The sequence below is a fragment of the Adiantum capillus-veneris genome, chromosome 14 (assembly GCF_014529385.1).
Source record: "Adiantum capillus-veneris isolate H3 chromosome 14, ASM1452938v2, whole genome shotgun sequence".
Lineage (NCBI taxonomy): Eukaryota > Viridiplantae > Streptophyta > Polypodiopsida > Polypodiales > Pteridaceae > Adiantum > Adiantum capillus-veneris.
This window is the reverse complement of record NC_140944.1, coordinates 137,253,942-137,276,811: the sequence shown is the minus strand read 5'-3', so window position 1 is coordinate 137,276,811 and position 22,870 is coordinate 137,253,942. Positions and strand designations below refer to the sequence as shown.

General features: G+C 40.9%; 1 protein-coding gene across 2 annotated transcripts in view; it reads left to right on the top strand.

The window, feature by feature from the left end:
- The window catches only part of LOC147443214 (uncharacterized), a 34,611-nt gene extending 14,947 nt beyond the window's left edge, over positions 1 to 19,664 (top strand). Inside the window, exon 6 of one of the 2 annotated variants that reach the window (XM_086529125.1) lies at positions 19,581 to 19,664. In XM_086529125.1, coding sequence (XP_086385251.1) covers positions 19,581 to 19,649 — 69 coding nt within the window. In that variant the 3' untranslated portion in view covers positions 19,650 to 19,664. Of the gene's footprint in view, positions 1 to 6,219; positions 6,742 to 19,580 lie in introns of those variants that run through there. The other variant, XM_086529124.1, reaches the window with a different exon arrangement.
- Positions 19,665 to 22,870: the final 3,206 nt, after the last annotated feature.

The window sequence follows — 22,870 nt, the reverse complement described above, 5'->3', positions numbered from 1 at the left end:
GATAAGCACCTTCAGCTTGTCAAAGTTCACACCACAGAAAATCCTGCTGATCTACTTACAAAAGGACTTCCCTCAGAGAGCTTTGCGCATTTTTGCAAGCAATTAGGTGTAGGGTAGTACATCACTTCTCTACATCTTTTGTATATTAGCTTGTATAGTAGCTTCTCTCACACTTAAAGTACCACATTGGACTTTAAGTGGGAGGTTGTTGGGGTATAAAGCCCAATGTGGTCGCCCAGGTAAGTGGGCGGGCCGCCAGGTATGTACACATATTCTTTTGTAAAAACCTAATAAGAACTCACTATGCTCTACACATTACAGTAGAGCGAGTTCACCATATCGTCGTGCTCTTCTTCTCGCACTCTCTCTCGCGTCGCACTTCCGCTCATACTCCTTCACTTTTGTCTAGTCGTACTCTGTCAGGCTCTCGCCATGCATCTTATGCATCAGATTGTTATGCTTTGGCTGTGTCTAGCTTACATGATGTTGAGGAGCCTCTGACTTTTGATGAAGCACAAAATTCAGAAAATTGGATGGCTGCCATGCAATCAGTTGGACAGGACACTGCCAACACTATCTACACTGGCAGTCAGAGCGCATTGGCAGTTGCAAGGAACCCAGCTTTTCATGCTCGCACAAAGCACATTGAGGTGCATTACCACTATGTCAGGGAGAGGCTCTCAGCAGGAGAGATCAGCTTGGCTTATGTGCCAACACAGGACAACCTTGCAGATCTTTTCACAAAGGCATTGTCTCGTGAGAAGCTTGAAGCTTTCTGCAAAGCTTTGGGCTTACTCCCCTTTGTGGACTGATCATGTCCTCAAGGCATGGCACTTCCCTTTACTCATGTGCCAGCTCTCGTTCACTGCATCACTCCAGGGGGGATTTGTTACCATATACATGTGGTAGTGATGTGTGTGAATACACTAGGACCGCCGGGGCATTTTTTCCCTCTTTAGGAGTTTTTTTCCCCCGTGCATTGTATATACGGCCATCACTCTAGGGCTATCTATCTTTCCATTGCACACTAAGTAACACACTCTCTATTGTGTGCCTTGAGCTTCCTTCGTCTTCTCCAAGCTCTATGTGTTTCTCTGCAACCCTAATTCCAACAAAGAGCACAATCAATGGGCTTAGAAAGTGAAATGGCAACTCTCCAAGCCACTGAAGTGAAAATCAAGCTTGAAGTCGACACTTTACAAAAACAAAGCCAAAGGCAGATAGAGAGAGAGAGACAGAGCTGCAAGCCAGTCTGGCTAAGGCATTGCAAAGATGTCAGGAAATGGAAAGAGAGAATCAGGTAGCAGGTCAAAGATTGCAACGAGCCGAAGAGGAATATAGACAACTGAGCAAGTCATTGACAGATGCAGGGAGGGAAAGGGATAACCTAACCCTACAACTTGATGAGGAGTCCAAGGAAGTGGAGGCCATGCGGAATGCCAAAGAGAAGGCAGAAATAGAGCAGGAGGCTAGCCAAGATGAGTTGCTTGAGCTCAAGGACCAGCTTAAAGTTAAAGATCAAACCATCCAACGGCTACGGGCATCTCCAGCCAGAGTCAGAGCTACTAGCTCGACTCACACTACTTCAGAGAGCCAGCTTTACGAAGAACAAATGAAAGAGCTCCAGAAGGAGTTGACTTTGGAGAAGAAGCAAAGGCTGATGATGGCAGAAGAATCAGTAGTCATGCAAACCTGCATGGAAGAAGAGCAGAAGGCAATGCAAGATGAGCTAGAAAATATCAAAAGAAAGCTCAAGGAGGCGGAGAAGATAAACGCCGATTTAAACAACCTCCTCGTGAACATGGGAGAACAAGCTGAAGCAGAGAAACAGACATTCTAAAAGCAGATAGAAGAGTTGAGAGGCCAGCAGGTAGAAGAGCAGGCAAGCACAAGGCCAACAGCCATGGAAGGCATAGACCTAGAGAATGTGGCAAATCCTGTGGGGCACACCCATGCAAGAGGAAATCCTTGTAGGACCCTCTCAAGAGCCACAAGATCTGACACAAGAAGAGAAAGAGAAGTTGCACAAGGCCATAGAAGCAGAAATCAGAGAAACGGCCAAAGAAGCTTTGGAATGGGAGGAGAGGGTTTTTAAATCCATGACCATTCAGAAAATAGATGCCAGCAACCTTAGGCGTGAATGGCTACAACCCTCTCTCTCATATCCTTTGCTAAAGTACGAAGCCGCCACGATCAACAAAAGAATCAGAGAAGAGCCAACAGTGCCACTATACAGAGCAGATATCTCCAAGCCTGAAGGGGTAAAGTTGATAGTAGAATCCCAGCCCAGGTGGAGAAAGGCATGGCTAACAAAGTATCCACAATACCTAATCCATTTGGTAGAGGTACCAAAAATCATCAGAGATAACCTAAGCTTCTACCCTCTACCAAGGATGCGGACGTGGAAGACCCATGAGCTACTGCAAAGAAGCCAACCCACGTGGCTAAACTATCCGAAGCTGCCACGCTTGAAGGCAGGCGAGAAATAAGTGTTCAATACATGGTGAAAACCCTAACGGCGCCATCAAATTGTTCATTGGCTCGCCTGACCTTTCTTGCATAATGATGAGGAAGATTTGCAAAACCCTTTTGGAAATCTTCGAGACGTTCAAACCGGGCCAGGCGACAGGCAGTATCTTCTTCTTTCAAGATACTTACAGATGTGCATATGATCTGTCTAGTCAGCCTTCCAAGGAGGTGATACATGCATTATATCAAAGGATCATGTTTTTGCCACCTCCAAGCCTTTGAAGAAGCTTTCTACACCGGCTTCTTCACCATCAACGACATATTTGGCCCAACACTACTGGCTCAACATGCAAGATACGAGTCGCTGCTAAAGATGAGAGAAACAATAAGATGAAGAAGCACCTCAACAGCCATGTCGGCGACGACATGAGCAAGGAGGGGGAGAGTGTTAGAAGCTGGACACACCCTACAGAAATTTACTGCTCGACAGATTATTATTTTTTGTAATTATTCATTCATTGAGGAAACCCGACATTTCACCTTGTAAATATTGGGGCTTGTAAAAGTTTCCAGATTGTATCCTAGTTTTGACATGTAGATTGAGTAGATGGTTAATTTGGAACTTTAGGGTTTGAGAATTGTCAGGTATTTGTACCACTTTTTGACCTTAATGAAAAACCTTTGTCATTTTAAAAAAGTTTTGAAGTCTGTGAGTGAGCGTACTGTGTACGAGAGAGAGTGAGAACTTCATCTTGACGCTACGCACGTACCGGTGGTCGGAATCGAGTGCGGAGAAGTGCAGCGTGTTGCCCCCGATGAGAGCTACGCGCCGATACCTACATTGCGTGCGTACGGTCCGGTTTTGCAAGCTCCATCTACGAGCTTCATCTGGTGATTCGGTGAGCATACGTTGTCTGATTTTGCATTGCAGCATATCCACGCATTCTCATTGAGTAGAGCTACACATTAGGCACTTTAGATTTCGGAAACGAAGACCTACAAATTTCGGTCAGACATCCTACGTGATTTTGCACCGGGTGTTTTGGGGTGGGGTTTTGGTTCATAGTCCTTAGGGAGAGCGACCTATTGGTGTTAGTAGGGTCTCCTTCAAGTTCTATGGTGTTTCGAGATTGTTTGATGGGTGTTCGGCTCTAGAAAGCGTTGTAGAAAGTTTTCTCTTATGCACTCTTGAAGGCTATGACTTAGACATTGGGTAGTGACCTCTGTAGGAATTAGTTAGGAGTCGATCGAGTGTAGGTTGACACACTATGCTTGCTTCCACGCGCCTGAGGATCGAGCTTCATCCTTAGCTGACAAATCTTGTTAGGTGATTTCTCGCTGTGCTTACGTCCGTTGCGGCGTATCCGTCCAACAGGTTGCAATAGCGAGAGGAATGGCATGACTAATCTCCATTTTACTTCACACAAAAACTACATTGGTTGCAAAGAGAAACGTGCCGACCAAAGAGAAAGGTTTGAATGCTTGTAAATAAAAAAAATACTTCTCTAAAAAAAAATCACTTTTTAAGTGTCCGCTTTTTAAGAAACAAAGAAAATACATCATCTCTATCTAGTTGTGAGAAATAACAAAGGATCGCATGAGAAGTGGCAAACAAACCAAAATGCTCATCAATCATATTTGAAAATTGAATAAAAGTTTTGCTTAATACATTATCAACCCCATCTACATTTGAAAATCGAAAAAGAGCATTTAGTGCTAGGACGCTTGAAAGCAGGCTCCTTGCAATTCTCTATCTTATGACGTCCAACACTTCAACGCATTACTTTTTCTATAAGCTTCACACATAGAACAACAACCTAACTCAGAATCAAGGTAGTAGGAATCCGAGTATCCCAGTTTTACTCGTATTTGCAATAGGTGTAGGTTGCGGAACCATTGACTAGGATCATTCTGGATTTTGACAAACAAATCCTGGTGAAAGGGTACCCCATCTCGAGTCATGGAAGTGCGATCGTAGGTTCTCCAAGCTTCTTCTACAGTAAAACCCGGAAAAAAAACTCGAACAATGCTTTGAAAGAAGTTAGCTTTCTTTTTTCGAGATAATGAATCATTATGTGATCCATTACTATCTCCATTGCTTCCAATCCATGACCAAAACATTTAGCAGATACCCTAGGTGCCATAAGGTTCCTAATGGGAAAATGGGATAAAATAAGAGACAATGTAAGTTTAGTTACTCTAAGACTTTGTCCACAAACCTTGACATTACAATACGTCTCTTAAGATAAGTGCTCAAAGCATTAGAGATTTCTAGCTCTCTCTCTCTCTCTCTCTCTCTCTCTCTCGATTTTTCATATGTCTCTAAGCACATTGAAGAGTGGCCTTTGAAATTTGTAGGGTTCGGAAAGAAACATAGGATCTCTCAATCACACATTTTCTTCTCTCTATCAAACCATTTTGAAATCTATCTCTTGCTTTTATGAGTTCTCTATTCATGTGGTCACCTTTTAGTGATCAAACTGTGGTTTTTTTTGAACTATAATGCATGTGTCTTTGGTAATTGCATCTGGAGAGATGTTGGGAGCTTGTTGGCCTTGTTTCACAATCAAAACATTTAGACTAATAGGTTGAGTTCAAGACTTTCAAATTAGATATGCAAGGTCTCTTGGGACTATTTCTATGATGCTAACATCATCTCCTTGTGAGCTTGAAACTCTCATGAGGTAAAAGTTATCAAACCCAATACAACTTTTCGATTTGTCGGATTGTTCCACAGGTTTTAAGTTCAACCCCAAGTGGCATGATGTATAGAACAACTAGGTGTGGTAGCTTATTGTAAAGAATAGGAGCTTGATTATTGCAATGCACTCTTTAGTATCCATAGCTGAATTGCACCGCCCTACCATTAGATAGTTCTTCCAATACTTCCATAGATAGGATGCTCAAAATCTCTTCCCAGATTAGGTTCCTTGAATTTTTACCCAATTGTAGTACATTGTACTGCTATTTTGAATATTCGAGTACCCACTTGAAGAAAATATTGAGTTCAAGGACCATACAATAGATACTCAAGGCCTCTTGGTTTAATACCATGCTCTCTTGGGATTGCCTTTTGAGTATCATGCCTTGATTTTCAAGACTACTCAAAGATTTCTAAGGTCTACTGGATTGCTCTACGCATTTACATCAAGCTCAAGATCATTGAAAACCATTTCTATGACATTAAATCTATGCCTATGTATGTTAGTTTAGATATACGTTTTGGAGTGGAGCTCTGCGAGGACTCGAACGCCTTAAGTGAACTTGTCAGGTCTACTCTCATAGGCAATGTTCATATAACGTTTTATTTTAATTTCTCTCTCTCTCTCTCTCTCTCTCTCTCTCTCTCTCTCTCTCTCTCTCTCGCAAGCTATGTGCACTCTTGTTTCTCTGTGGAGTTTTTTGGATGTAGCATCATAGCCTCAATGTGTACAATGTGTGGGTGTCCACTTTTTTATGGCATTCAACTTCAAGCTTCTCTCTCTCTCTCTCTCTCTCTCTCTCTCTCTCTCTCTCTCTCTCTCTCACAATTGTGTGTATGTATACTATGTGTGCGTGTATGTGCATAAGTGCATTACAGCATCCTTTCATTTTCATGTGTGTGTGTGTGTGTGTGTGTGTGTGAGCACAAAGCCCTCTACGCATTGATGTAAAGAAAAAAAATTTCTTTGTAATAGAAGGCTTTGCTGTAACAGCATCTCAGAACTAAAAAAAACTGTCAAAACTTTTTTTTTTTTTGCCGACTTGAAGGCAATGTCAGACAAAACTCGCAAGGGTGGAAAATCCACACTCGCCATGGAGAATGATGAAAAATATCCAAGGAATTTGGATGCTAATCCAACCACATCGTCTACAACAACGAAAGCAATGATCATGGCTTACTTGATCTCATCACAAGAAACCATCAACAAGCAAGGTGAAGAGTTGTGTGCACTTGCAATAGAGAATGGCACTTTAAGAGTTCTAGTTGTGAAGAATGAGCACCTCAAGAATGTTCTTGAAATGCAAACAACACGCTTGATGCATTTTGAGAATGAAGTTCAAGAATGTAAACGCTCTCTTGTTGACATGAATGTATTGAAAGAGCTCTTGAGCAAAGTTGAGAGTGATCATGTATTGAAAGAGGAAACAATAGATACAATACGACATGATGTATGTGAGATGAGAAATGCATCCAAATCATGGATTGTATATGTAAGGATAATGTGGTTTCTACATTTCCTATCACGCAAGCCGTTGTCCAAGCAAAGAATGTAGAGAATGTGGACACTCAAGAATTCCAAGAGTGACAAAAACACTCAAAGAACATCGTCATTCATGGAATCAAGGAGGAAAGCATGGAACACCCCAATCTCTTGCGGTTGCTGTTGAAGATTTTTTTGCTACACACTTTGGCATATCAAGAATCATGGCTTATGTTGCACATCGAGTTGGAAAACAAGGAGTCCCTCACTCGGGAGAAAGACCTATATGTATGTACGATGGTTGATGAGGTAAAGAGAAAGATCATCCTTGACAATAGTTGGATCTACCTCAAAGGAATGGGTTTTAATGTATATGAGGATCACACTCTTATGCAAAAAAAGGTACGTCGCAAAGCATATGAATAAAGAAGCAAGAAGGTTAAGGTGTCATCTCAAGAAAAAAAGCCACTTGAGGAGGATGCAAGTCCACCCAACAAATAGGGACACATGATCTATGACACCAACTCACGCTTGCAAATAAGCTTTTGGAATTGTAACGGATATCCATGGAATGCGGGAATTGGCATTGATGAGCTTACTAATGACTTCAATGTGATACTTCTTGTCGAAACATGGGATCATGTTGCACAATGAATTCTCGGATTTGATAAATACGATGTGCATTCTTTGATGTGGGCCAAAAATACAAAGCAACGAAGAGGCCAAGGAGACGTATCATGTATGAACAAAAAGGGTTTGAAAGATGTTTTCATTGTCAAAGAAGATAAGTATAAACGCTACTTATGGCTGAAAATCAGCCCACCAAATGGTCAAGTCATGTTTGTGGCTGGTTGCTACATTCCTCACTATGACTCCAACTTTTATACTCACTTGGATATGGATAGAGATCAGCCCTTTGTTGAACTAGAGGAAGACATTGCTCATTACAAGGATCAAGGTGAAGTCATTGTTTTTGGAGACATGAATGCTCGCACAAATACGTTACAACACGACACACAACAAGTTGACATGCCGCATGTCTCAATAAGAATGGATTACTCATACATGTATAATCGAAGTTCTAATGATGCAAAAGAACTGGATCACTATGGAAAGTCACTTCTACATATGTGCAATAGTACCGGAATTGTCATTGCAAATGATGTATCTCTATGGCAAGGCACCAATGACTTTACATGTAGAAACCACAATGGTGATAGCGTAATTAATTATATGTTGTTCTCGGAAGCCACTCTAGAATGCATACAAAGATTTACACTTGGTGAATGGAATCCGGAATCGGATCATAGGATGTTATGTAATGACCTCAAGTGTGGTAAACGGCCCAAGCATGTAGCCTCCAATCATGATGTGAATCATTTGTACCTACGTCTAGACTTCAAACGAGCACTTATATATACTAATATGATGGACCAAATGTTAAGCATGATAGAGCATCAAGAGAGCCCAACATTAGAATGCAAGTGGAAAGTTTTCAAAGATATAATTTTCTCTCGTACGAAGGAATGCTTTTCGGTGAAACACATGTCTTGCAAAAGGTCTAAGAAGGGTAGCACCAAGAAGAAATGGTTTGACATGGAATGTAGTCAAGCCCAAAAACACTTGCTAAGATTGGATGCAAGCAAAAACAAGGAAGTTTACTTGGAATGTTCACACACATACAAAGCACTTGTTCAAAAGAAGAGGAGAAGGTGGGAAGTCAAAAAGAAACTTCTTTTAGCGCAAGAGAAAGCACATGCATGTGGCAAGTTTTGGCAAAATCTAAAAGGCAAGCACGTTGAGAGCTTTGGTGACTTGACTCTTGAGGATATGTATATTCATTGCAAGAACCTCTATGAGAAACCCAATGTTGATAAGATGGAGTGTTGTAGCTCCCTTCCATTTATGTCTCCCTTATTTACCATTGAAGATGTATGCTGCGCGCTTAAGAAACTTGCTACTCGCAAGGCAGGGGACCTTCAAGGTGTCAAGGCTAAAATGATTAAATGGACAAGCAAGAAAACATGATATTGGATATATGATATGTTTAACCTTGCACTTCAGCATGGCATGCCTCATAATTGGAGTGCAAATTGGATCAAACCTTTGCACAAAGGAGGAGATGTAAACAATGTGAACAACTATCGCACTATAATGATTGGTTCTTTGATGGCAAAGTTATTCGGATGTATCATGGAGATGAAGATAAGTAAATGGGCTGAAGAAAATGGCAAACGTGCGCTTGGCCAAGCAGGTTTTTGAAAGCATCATAGCATTATTGATCACCTTGTCACTCTTCGAGTTCTTATGGAAGCGTCTCGATTGAAGGGAAAAAGTTGTATTGTTGCTTTGTGGATTTCAAGAAAGATTTTTACCGCAAGGAAATCTTTGCAGACGTATGCAAAGCCTTCAAGTGTCGAGAGACTTTATGCATGCAGTCTTTCGCATCTACCAAAAAGTGATATGTTGATTACGTATAGGAGATGGAATTTCAGAATTTTTTGCAAGCACCATTGGTGTCAAACAAGGATGCCCACTTTCCCCAACCCTCTTTGGGCTACTCATTTGATGAATTGGAATGCACGGTTCTTGATTTATGGAGCAAGAAGGCATAGAAGAGGTTAAGATCGGAAATGCGATGACCATGCTTTTGCTTTATGCCGATGATGTAGTGCTCTTGGACATACCTTAGAAGATGCACAAAAGCTTATGAGTGTCTTGGAACACTTTTGCCTACATAGCGGGCTGATCATGAATGGATCTAAAACCGAGGTTATGCTTGTAAAGACCCTCAATGACGAGAATCCATGCATTGTATACAACAATGAGCAACTTGAATTGGTAGATCACTTCAAGTACCTTGGCCTTGAGGTTCCATCCAATCATAAATGGAAGGATTGTGCAATGTGTCGCTTGGAAGCCGGAAACAGGGTTTATTATGCATTTGAGAACATGTGCAATGCTGGAGAGATCAAGTGTTGGGCTCTGAAAAAGTACCTCTTTGACACATTGGTGACATCGGTGCTTCTTTATGGAGTGGAGGTGTGGGGTGGAAGCATCGGGAAGTCTACTTGGAAAGAGTTTGAGAATATCCAAAAGCATTTTCTCACCAACTTTCTCCAAGTCAAGACACAAACACCCTATAATGCTCTTACTTCTTGAGTCCGGATTGCTTCCCATTGAGGTCTTGGACATGCAAAGGGTTGTGGAGTACATGCTTAAGACACAACGTAGCCCTTTGGATCGACTTCCTAGAATCGCATACAAAGCAAGTTAAAAGGTCCAAAAGACATGCAAGAGTAATATACAAAGTTCAGGGTGGATGCTTGACATCAAGAAATGGTTTGGAAGATGGGATGCATGTCACTTGGTCAAGGATGCATCGATCGACCCCCAAGTTAATGAGGCCTTCTTACAACGCCAATGTATCACGGCTTGGGAGAAATCCGGAGGTTCTCGCTTCAGCCATTACACCACACACGTTGCCCCAAACTACAAATCTCTCTTCTTCTCTGAATGAGGTAACCGAACCCATCCGTACATCCTTGAGCCCATCCCGTTGAGTGTGATCTGCACCATTGCATCCATTCGTCTTAGCTCCCATTCTCTTCGCTGCGAGACAGGACGTTGGGGCACTAGCGAGGAGTCTCATCGACTTTGCACCTTATGCCCTCGTCAAGTGCGAGAGAGTGAGTACCACACACTACTTGAGTGCTCAGCTTTTGACCACATTAGGTCCTCTTTTTGCCATATATTCAGCCATGAGATCTCCCTACATACCTTCCTCTCCCAACCATGATGTGGACTCTCTATTGCGACGCTCATTTCAGCCATTTTTGAGCATCGAGAGTCACTTATGACCTCCACTCACACCATGTGACATGTTCATTTGGTCCCATAGGTCATATTTGACCTCCGAGGACGATAATAGAACTATCTATCTATCTCTCTCCATGTGTGTGTGTGTGTGTGTGTGTGTGTGTGTGAACATGTATGGACCCAATATTTTGGTTTCATGAGAAAGCCAATATATCATTTCAATTCACTATCAACTCTCTCTCTCCCTCTCTCTCTCTCTCTCTCTCTCTCTCTCTCTCTCTAGTCTCATAGGCCATTTGACCCTTTTGAGTAAGTTAACATACCATTTTAATATTACCCCCCTCTCTCTCTCCCCAATATTTCATCTTGTCTCACTCACATTTAACTCTCTCTCTCTCTCTCTCTCTCTCTCTCTCTCTCTCTCTCTCTCTCTCTCTCTATGTGTGTGTGTGTGTGTGTGTGTGTGTGTGTGTGTGTGTGTGGTCACATGGATCTACTCTTTTGAGCACATCATCACAACATTTTGATTCATTGTCATCTCCCTCTGTCTACCTATCTTTATGATCATATGGATCTACTCTTTTGAGCACATCACCATAACATTTCATTTCATTGTCATCTTTATGTTGTGTGTCTATGTGTGTGTGTGTGTGTGTGTGTGTGTGTGTGTGTGTGTGTGTATCTTTATGGTCACATGGATCTACTCTTTTGAGCACAGCGCCATAACATTTCATTTCAATATTGTCATCTTTGTGTGTGTGTGTGTGTGTGTGTGTGTGTGTGTGTATCTTTATGGTCACATGGATCTACTCTTTTGAGCACATCGCCATAACATTTCATTTCAATATTGTCATCTTTGTGTGTGTGTGTGTGTGTGTGTGTGTGTGTGTGTGTGTGTGTATCTTTTTGAATTAGGTTAATTTACCATAGCCTCTCTCTCTCTCTCTCTCTCTCTCTCTCTCTCTCTCTCTCTCACACACACACACACACACACACACACACACACACACAGAGGTTATTTTGGCACGATGAAGACATTACAATAACATTTCATCTCTCTCTCTCTCTCTCTCTCTCTCTCTCTCTCTCTCTCTCTCTCTCTCTCTCCCCCCTTTTTTCATTGTTTTTGGTCTTTTTTTTTCTTTCTATGTGTGTGTCAGTGTATCTTTAGATTTAATTTAAGAGAATGAATAAATTGAATAATCTTCTTTCTATGTGCGTGTGTGTGTGTGTATCTTTACAAATAGCAGTTCATGTCATTGCTCTCTCTCTCTCTCTCTCTCTCTCTCTCTCTCTCTCTTACAGGTTATTTTGGCAATAGAAAGACATTATGATAACATTTCATCTCTCTCTCTCTCTCTCTCTCTCTCTCTCTCTCTCTCTCTCTCTCTTCCCCCCCTTTTTTTTCATTGCTTTTGATCTTTTTTTTTCTATGTGTGTGTGAGTGTATCTTTAAATTAATTTAAATTTAAATTAAATGTTTAAATGATTGAATAAAATCAATAATCAAATGAACAAATTAAATAATTGAAATGGATTTAAAATAAAAAATCAAACCTAATTTTTAAAAAGTTACCTGGTTGAGCTACTTTACGCACACCTCGACTATTGCCGCCTCACTTGCCTTGGCTTGCGCACTTGCTCCCTACAATAAGAAAGAGAATGTTAAGTGTAGGTTGTTGATAGAACATCTCATTGAATAAACTGAAACATTTCATAAAGTCACCTTGCTTCACCAACACCTCGATAACTATCAAAAGCACTCGCTTCAATTTGCATGTGACTACAGCTGCCATAAATAACATAACATTTCATTTCATTCTCTCTCTCTCTCTCTCTCTCTCTCTCTCTCTCTCTCTCTCTCTCCCATCCCCCAAGAAGATCTTAATATAGCTTTTCATTTCTTTCTCTCTCTCTCTCTCTAAGAAGATGTTAATATAACTTTTCATTCTTTCTCTCTCTCTCTCTCTCTCTCTCTCTCTCTCTCTCAAACACACACACACACACACACACACACACACACATGCGCGCACTACAAATGCTTCTATTGGTGCGAGAGAGCTATCTCAGCAAAGGCCTGTCGCTCTTCCCTCAACTGGACGTTGCCATGAACCACATCATCCTCAGCTCCGCCTGCCACTCTTCCCTCAGCTAGACATTGCCATGAACCACATCATCCTCAACTCCAACTTGTATATAATGAAGTGCCCCCGTTGCAAGACCCCGGACTGCATCTCCGTCGCTACCTCGTTGATGACTCAAAATCCCTCAGAGCCCCGTGCCCTCTTGAGCTCACACCCTTCTACATTACAGGCCCCTGTCGAGTACTATGGCTCGCACTCGAGCCTGTACCTTCCCCTCCCTGCACCCAACTTTTATGACCCGTCGCTATAGAGAGAAAGAGAGAGAGCGTGCAGCACGGGTGAGAGAGAGGTGAGGACATGGAGGATGGAAAGAGGCTGACGCCATCGGCCAGAAGAGCAGGCCTAGCTTCACGTGACTTGAACTGCAACCTCACAAACACGTACGCGCGCTCTTTAGCTCCAACAATATAACGCTACGTTCATGGATCTGTCAACTTGCCAAGAACATACGAGGGTACAAAGGAGTGTGTCTATGAAAAGAGAATTGCAGGTCCGCGTGGTGGTACACACACAGTACGTACACATAGCTCACCTGGGTACACGGGAGAGTGTCCACGCCTTAGATAGATAGATAGAGAGAGAGAGAGAGAGACAGAAAGAGAATTGCATGGTACACGGTACATGGTACACGCCGCTCACATGAGAAGGCACTGGTGATGGAGACGCCCTGCTCATGTCTCTCTCTCTCTCTCTCTCTCTCTCTCTCTCTCTCTCTCTCTCTCTCTCCCCATGTCGTGGATAATGGTGGATTGGCAATTTGGCTCTCTCACGCCGGGCCCTTTGTGCTCCCATTTGTAGCTGCATCAGAATAACCACGCTAAACTTTATAGTTACTTCTATGGATTGGTTTTAAAACAAGCTTGGTTGGGTGGGCTTATCCTTAACAAAAGGGGCCAGCATTAGTGGCCACTTGCAATCCCAACAACATTCAATCTCACTACATGTCACAAAACCCTTGAGGGTCAACTCAAGAGTATCACCTCTTAGCCATGTAAGCTACCACGTGAACCCAAATGATAGAAGGATTATAATTTAAAAGTTTTATTAGGATTATATGAATAGAAGGGGGTTTTCTAATTGGTATAGAGAAAAACCCGTAAGTTTTTGAAGGAAAAAGGGTCATTTTATTACCTTAAGCACGTTTATGAATAGTTTCTTAAAGGTACAGCCCTCGAGAGTCTCAAGAACGGCATCTTGACCCTTACTCTCTCTCTCTCTCTCTCTCTCTCTCTCTCTCTCTCTCTCTCTCTCTCTCTCTCTCACACACACACACACACACACACACACACACACACACACACACACACACAAAGACTTGTTGGATAGACCTTTGAGGTCTGTTGGATCACCTTAAACCCCCGATCCCCCTTCTCTCTCATGGGCATATGCCCTTGGTTTATAATTGTAGTATGCAGTAGTGTAGTTGAGGCATGACTGTCCTAAATTTATTTGCTCCTCCATGACCTTGTCATGTGTCTGAATAGAGAAATGGATGAAAGCATTCTGCCTTATACACCCTATTGCAAAATTGTAATCAAAGCATATTCAGAAAGGAATAAAACCAAACCATATGCGTAGCTAGACGTTGAGCATGTTGGAATTAGGGTTGCAGGAAAACACACACAGCTTGGAAAAGACAAAGGAAGCTCAAGGCACACAATAGAGAGTGTATTACTTAGCCTTGGAATGGAAAGATCACTAGCCCTAGAGTGATGGGCATATATACAATGCAAGGGGGGAAAACCTTCTAGTGAGGGAAAAAAATGCCTCACCGGTCCTAAGTGTGTTCACACACATCACTACCACATGTATATGGTAACAAATTCCCCCTAGAGTGATGCCGTGAACGACATGGAGTAAAGGGAAGTTTCATTCCCTGAGGACATGATCAATCCACAAAGGGCAGAAAGCTTTGAACTTCTCACGAGATAATGTCTTTGTAAAAAGATTTGCAAGGTTGTCTTGTGTTGGCACATAAGCCAAGCTGATCTCTCCTGCGGAGAGACTCTCCCTAACATAGTGGTAATGTCCCTCAATGTGCTTTGTTCAAGCATAAAAAATTGGGTTCCTTGCAACTACCAATGCACTCTGACTGTTAGTGTAGATAGTGTTGGCAGTGTCCTGTCCAACATGCAATTCATCCATAAGGCGTCTGAGACATACACACTCAACCATAGCTGTGAAGACTGCCTTGTACTCAGCCTTACAACTGGCCACAATAGGTTTCTTCTTACTCAACCATGATATGCATGAGCTGCCAAGCATGAAGCAAAAACCCCTTGTGGACACTTGTGTGTCAAAACAACCATCCCAATCTGAGTCCGAAAAAGCATGTAAGTCTGGCGTAATGATCTCCCCTTGGGATAAAACAAGCCAAGATGTAAAGTTTCTCTCAAGTAGTCGGAAATCCTCTTGACAGCCTGCCAATGCTTAGACCATGTGCTATGCATAAATCTATTGACCAGTGAGACTGGAAACTGAATTTTTGGCCTCGTGTTGCATACATAAATGAGGCATCCAACAGCATTTTGGTAAAGAGTGGCATCTGCAGGATCATCAGCATCATGAAGACTCAATTTCAAACCTGTTTCCATGGGAGTGGCAATAGGTTTGCAATGCTCAAGTCAAAACTTACATAGCAATGTCTTTATGTAGCTTGTCTGACACAAGGCAATACCACCATCACACTGCTTAAACTGTATACCCAAGTAATGATGCAACATCCCCAAATCTTTCATCTTGAAAGTATCATTGAAATCAGCATTAAATTCCAAAATATGCCTCTCATTTGGTCCAGTGATCAGCAAATCATCCACGTACAGGAACCACAATGAGAAGTACATCACCCTCACGCTTTACATACAATGTGCTTTTTGTTGGACTGTTACAAAAGTCTCATTTGACCAAATGAGCGTCAGCCTTCTCATACCAAGCACGAGAGATTGCTTCAACCCATACAAAGCTTTGCTACATTTGTGCAGTTTATCCTTTTGTCCTTTCTTGACAAAACCGTGATGATGCGTTACATAAACTTCCTCAAATATGTCACTATTCACGAAAGCGAAATCAAAGTGTGATTGATGTACATACCAACCAAAATGAGCTTCCAATGCACATAGAAAACACACAGTAGTTATATGACAAGTGGGAGCATAAGTCTCTTCATAATCTATGCCTTTTTTATGTGCATAACCCATTGCAACAAGTCGATCCTTATAGAGATCAATCTCATCATCCGGCTTGCGTTTCAACTTGTAAACCCACTTTGTACCAATGGCCTTTTTTCCAAGAGGAAAATCACATAAAGTCCATGTGTCATTTTCTATAAGTGCATCATATTTTGATTGCATGGCAGCAATCCAATTTTTTGAATTTTGTGCTTCATCAAAAGACGGAGGTTCCTCAACATCATGTAAGCTAGACACAGCCAAAGCATAACAACTTATGCATAAGATGCATGGCCAGATCCTGAATGAGTATGACTAGAAAAAGGTGCATCCAATTTACTATCACGCAATGTATGCACCAGCCATTTTGGCATACCTCTAGTCTGCTCATTCTCAGCCCTTTCCTCATCAAGTACATCATATATATCTATATCAGTAATAGGCTTATTTGTAACATTTTTAGAAACCCCATGGGTTGTACATTTGCCTCATTGGAATTTACATTCAAACTTTCAGCACTGAAAAGAGGCAATAAAGTGTCATAAATGTCCTGTGAGCTTACATTAATTGTATCTAGTACATGACAGCAAGGGATAAAATAAAATCTTTCACAAACACAACATCCCTGAAACCAGAATATGATTTATTTTTGGATGATACAACCTATAACGTTTGCTTTCAGCACTATAACCAAAAAAATACATTTGACATCATTATCATCCAATTTTTTGCGTTGTGTTTGTGGCACCAAAACATATGCCAAACAGCCAAAAACACACATGTACTCAATAGAAGGCTATTTATCATGCCATGCTTCAAATAGAGGTCATATACTGCAAAGCTTTTGTAGGACACCTGTTTAGTACATAAGTGGCACACATGATGGCCTCGAGCCAAAACGAATGTGGCAAAGCTTGACTTTTGACCATACATTGGGCCATTTCTGTAAGTGACCTGTTTTTCCTCTCAACAACACCATTTTGTTGAGGCATATAAGACACTGTACATTGGTGTTTGTTAGCAGCAAGCTAACACAGATACCATGAAAATCATTTTTTGGAGTTCTCATTGTGAACACTTATATTTTGATAAATCGAGAATATTGTAACTCCTATTTTTTCGGATAAACCTTGTAATTGATGAGCCGGGGCTACAAGCTTCCAGATTGTATCAACCTGTCATTACCCATCTTTGGTAGAACTCCCAAATTATTAGTTTTGACCACCAGAAACCTTGGCTAAAGTATAAAAGCCAGTTTTGGATAATGAAATACACATTGTGAGCTAACGGCGCTCACTCCTCTCCTTCTCGCGCTTCCTACTCCCTTCCCGATTGTCACATTGCAGTCTTGTTTGTTGCATTGCAACCGCAGGTAAGAACTCTACGCATTGACGTAAACACATCACGGTATTTCGTAACTTTTGGTGTCATCGGCCCGCGGCCAAATTTCATCATAACTAGGAATTTACATTTTCAAATCAAAAACTAAGCATAGGCGGGGTATTGGGGCATCATTGCTAAGCATTTAGATGCATTCTGGGTTGGAAACAACTAGGTCAAAAATCCATTGTTGTTATTAATCGCGATTTTGGAACTTGACCTAAAGTGGGATTTGTGACCATAGGCATGTGTGCTTAGGTCTTATAAACATGTTCTAGAAGTTCCATTATGTTTGGATGTCATAATTTGATGCTGTGACGGATGTGATTTGTTTGCCGATGAGCGATTGGCTTTTGGTGATTTCAGTCACTTGAGTGTAGCTTGAGTTAGATGCGAGTTGTTACTTGTTTTTCGAGAGACTGACAATCTCTTGTAGCCTCTATGCACTAGTCGAGTCACCTTCGTCCCATGGATTGACAATTTACTTGTGGTTCTCGCTAATACTGCAATAAGATAGGATGGTGAGGTTAGACACTTGTCCCACATTTGGCGCCGCTGTCGGGGATCAAAGAGACCTAAACTAGGAAAAAACACGAGCGTCTTGTGGAGTTATCCTTTAACTTCCTCTAGGATCGCTTAGAGTTCAAAACTTTCTTTTAGAAACCGCATAGCCTAAGATTGTTGTCTTTTGTTGTGTAAAGGTAGCTTGGAAGTAATAGTACTTGCTGAGTTCCTTTAGGATTGTAGGATTGTAGTTATAGATTAGGATTATCAGGATGATTGATAGACGAGACAAGTCTTAAGATCAATGCTCAAAAAACCATAAAAGACAAGAAAACAAGTGTTTGTGGACACTTTCCACAACCCCATTGCATGAGAATTTAGGAGTAGGGTAAGTAGGATCCGAGGTGGATTTCAGAACATTGCTCTCTCTGAAAGAATCATTGTGAGTTGTTATTGGAAGTTGCAGAATTTCAGGTCTACGGCTAGAAATAGCACAAAAAGACTCCAAACCACTGAATCCGACTGGAGAATAAGCTTAAAAGTTGTATGAACCAATGGGTAAGCTCAAGGACACTCCGAGGTAAAAATTTCAATAGTTGGACAAAACTCAAATTATTTACTTTTTCTTGATATTTTAGGCCAAATTAAGTTTTGACTTGATTCATAGGCTTAAAATAGACCATAAAACGACTGTCCATTGAAAAATTACAAAAATTGGTTCATTTCAAGCTTGAAGTTAATAATCGCGATTATTAACTTTCAGCTCAGATTTGACCAAGGTTCATACCATTGACTCATTACATGTGTACAAACAACTTTTGTAAAAGCACAAAAGATTTGGATCACCAAATTGTGGGTAAAAACTAAAGTTTGTACTAACTTTCTGAATCTTTAGTGTAAATTGGAAAAAAATTTGTCCAAACTTGTTGAAATTTGATTCATAGGCTTATATTGATGTGATAAACATGTGTACATGCTCAGCTGACCAAAAAGATGCAAAAAGTTGTCAGATGTAAATAATCGTGATTATTTACATCTGCCCCACTTTTCAACTTTTTTGACCAAGTTGGCATACCACTAGTTTTACCATGTTGTAATAAGCCTACAAACCAAATTTGGTAAGATTTGGATCATTGGATTGAAAATTGTGACCAAATTTGCAAAGTTAGTTTGCGAACATAGTCTGCGGACAGAAAATTGATGACCATTTGACCAAAACTTGTCCAAACTTGTTGAAACTTGGCTAGAGACCTTAACTTGAGGTGCTTAACAGATTTGTGTCAAAGTTGGGACAAAAATTTGCAAAAATATAACTGGAGTAAATAATCGCGATTACTTACATCTGCTACAAAAATTGACAAATTTGCAAATTTGAGTATACCACAAGGTCAAGCATATCAAGTAGACCCCACAAATATTTTTTGGTGAAATTTGATCACAAAAGTGAGACTTAAGCCAGATTCTTGAAATCAGAGTCTGCGGGCACAAAACAATTTATAAACTTGAACAGAATTTGTCCAAACTTGTTGAAACTTGTCCTGGGACTTTAACAGGTTGTATAGTTACCAAAACAAGCCAAAAAGTGCAAAAAACTAGCAAAAGTAAATAATCGTGATTATTTACTACTGCTATCCAGGGACACCAATTTTGACTTTTGCACTTGTACAGTGTTAGACCAACATAATACAAAGCCACCATGCAATTTTGGGTTCAATCGGATTCAAATTGGTACATGTTCACTCAGTTTCCAAGTTGTAGATTAATCCTTTGATTTTTTGCCAAAGTCAAGTCTGAAAGTCAATTGCTGACTCCCATAGCTCGATTTGAAGTGATACACATAGACCAATCATGACAGTCAGCAAAAACTCTACTATCTTTATAGAAGAATAGCTAATTTGATCAAATTTGTACAGGAATCAGGTTGCAGACGAGGAATCGGTAACTTGACACAAAGTTGCAATCAAATCAAGTGGACTCATTGACAACAAGTCAATCCAAAGGTAAGTACTCTAACTAGGGCTTCATAAGTCTATATGAACCTTAGATCTGGTCGTGTACTAGGAAATCAGGGCATACTCGGAGAAACCTCCAATAGAGTGTCCACCGAAGAAAGCGTGAATCAAGGCAATTCCTTGCACACTATTCTTGAAGAAGTCTCAGACACTTTTTCATATTCAACATCTGAAATGTCTTCTTACTCAACTCACTCGGAAACCGGAACAACAATGCGTTATAAGCATATACTCTCTTTTTATAAGACTAATTGCCATGGAGCTCAAGTTTACCTGGATCCTTACGAAGAGTATGCTATTCGCATTGATGACCATGGTATTGAGTTTGAAGAAGAGATTAGGGCAAACAAACAAGGAAAAATGTACATGGACAGAAACGGAACTCAGTATGTACAAGTCGAAAACCCTGATGTGATAGACAAATGGGGATTAGAAGTCAACACAATAATCCCAGATATGTTAGCAAAAGAAGGACCACCAACTTTAGAATTCGAGAGATACGATCAAGTAGAGTTGAAGCCTTTGAAACGTCTTAGTACGGATAATCCTAGGATCGGAGTCTATTGTTGGAGGATAGAAATGTAAAAGATCTTTTGTGGACTTCACATGCCAAATCAGGACAACTAACGGCCATGAAGATCATCTATATCTTCAAGATCAAAGATAAAGGATCAGCAGACCTACCAACCTACCTGTTTAGGGATTGTTATAACAACAACTTTGTTATGATGACTCTTGAGGAGGTCGAACAAACCAAATACCAAGGGTATTCCATCAGGGACTAGATATTGGGACAAGGACCAAAAACAATTCCAAGAGATGAACACTGTGAGAGATCATCTAAGAGTAATGTTAAGAAAGCAGAAACCACCTCATCATGAAGAAAATTGGGTGACACTAAGGCCAGTCCAGAGCTACATGAGTCACTATTTCCGACAGATTGGTTTGAAGGACTCGGAACAGGACCAACTACCAAAAGACCGGGATTTAAACCAAACAGACGGGTCAGACCAGCTAATTTTCAAAAATGGGTCAGAAAATACAGTGGATCAGGGGATCCATACTACCACTTAGCAATTTTTAAGCAGGTGCTAAGAGCAAAATGTATATTCGATTTCCATACTCAATTCGAGGGGTTTGGAATGACATTAGAAGGAAAAGCATTGACATGGTTTCAAAACATTCCACCAAGGTCAATCATGGACTTGAACACCTTCGCTCAAGGATTTGTAGCTGCTTGTTCCAAAACAGGGATCAAGCATAATACGGTAGCTCAAATCTATAGCTTTAAACAGAAACATGGTGTCTGTTAGGGATTGTGCAACTCGAATGAAACAATACATTGCCAGATGCCCAGGGCTAGAGATACCTACGAAAGAACGACTCATATCTTTGTTTCTAGAGGAATGTTAAACAAAGAACTTCATGCTATACTCTATAGTAAAAAGCATACAACCCTAGAAGAGTGTGTGTCAGATGCTATTGACTTAGGAGACAATTGTGATATTTTCAACGAAGAAGATGTCCCTAAGGATAACCAAAGCGAGAAAATAGTATCCACTAAACCAGCACAAGTGGGAATGGCGGCTATAGCACCACTTTCAACCATAGAAGATATGCTCAAAAGGATGAACGACATGATGAACAACATGCAAAAATCACCTATGAGGGGACTAGGACAAGGGATGCCTCAACAGGGACAACCAATTAGGCCACAAAAATGGTGTGCAATCGAGGGTAAATGGACCAACCATGAGACCCACGATTGTTATTTCCGACCAAAGTATGATGGGAATGTTCAGTACGTGCCTATGAGGCCACAAGGACAACCCATGTATAGATATCAACCTAATATGGCCCAATCTCAAAGACCACCGATGGGTATGGAAAGACCTCAACCTGTGTTGGGTCAGCAACCTCCGTACCCAGGACATAATGCAGTGCCTGTAAAGTACATGCACTCCGAAGGAGTCATAGATGAACAAGCATTAGTGCATGTTACACCTTATGCGGAGCCTAGTCCATCTACAGTAATGGTAGAAGGAGATCGGTATAATTCACATCCACCATCAATGGAAGAAACTGTTACTTATGCTCCACCAGAGCTCGTACCAATGTATTATGTAGCTAATCAAGATGTCGGACCTCCCATGGTAAGACCCATGATTAAGCTAAGAATGGGAAACTTTCACAGCTGTGGTGCAGATGATCATTGGAAAAATGAATGTCCAGAGCCTGAAAAAAACCTCAAGCCAGTTGAAGCCTATTGCATACAATGTTGCAAAAAGGGAGGACACTTTCCGGAAGATTGTCCTAAAAATCCTCTAAACAAGGGTAAAACAGTAGTAAACATAGTCATCTGAGAGTGAACTGATTGTTCCAATCAAGGTAATCACTAGAGCCCGGGCTAAGAAAAAGAAACACAACTCCTCTGATGATTCAAAAAATATGAAAGTTTTCTCTCAAAAGATCAAAAGAAGCAGAAGCAAAAGATATGAGATGAGAAAATAAAAACAATGGGCTGAAATTGAGGAGAAAGCAAAAAAGCTATTCCAGGAAAAGGTGAAAGAAACTAGAAGTGAAATCAAGGACCGTGAAATCTGGAAGATCCATTTTGGTTGATAAAATTTTTGAGCCTATTAATGTAGCCTTGGAAGCTTATCAAGCGGGACTTAAAGCAGGCCAAAACATGGAAAAAAAATAGAAAAACTATCCTTCTCCAAACATGGAAGCAGCTAAGTTGGAAGCTTATTAAAATTTGGTAAGAATCACACAAGAAATGCTGAAAAAACAAAAACCCAAGCTTGAAAGTATCACAAAACCTGAGGAGCTTGTGGTAAGAGACACTAAAGAAAATTCTGATGTGGTGGTGAACCCCCCTTGAAACAAAAGAACCAGAACTTATAGTGCCGGACAGCGAAGATGCCTTAGACGGAATTCCATTCGTAGAGAAAGACTGGCCAGGACACTTATGGGAAAAAGTTAGAGAGATCAATGATGGGAGCCAAACTCTAAAGTCGGCTCCTATAGAGGAAGTTTGGTTGGACAAACTACCTTCTGATATGAACATGGATGTACAATCCTTGTACGGGGATTGTGGATCTGAAGCTTCAGGAATGTCAAACTATTGATCTTGAAAACATTACCCTCTTACTTGGGAGATAACAACGATGAAAATCCATAGTGTGTAA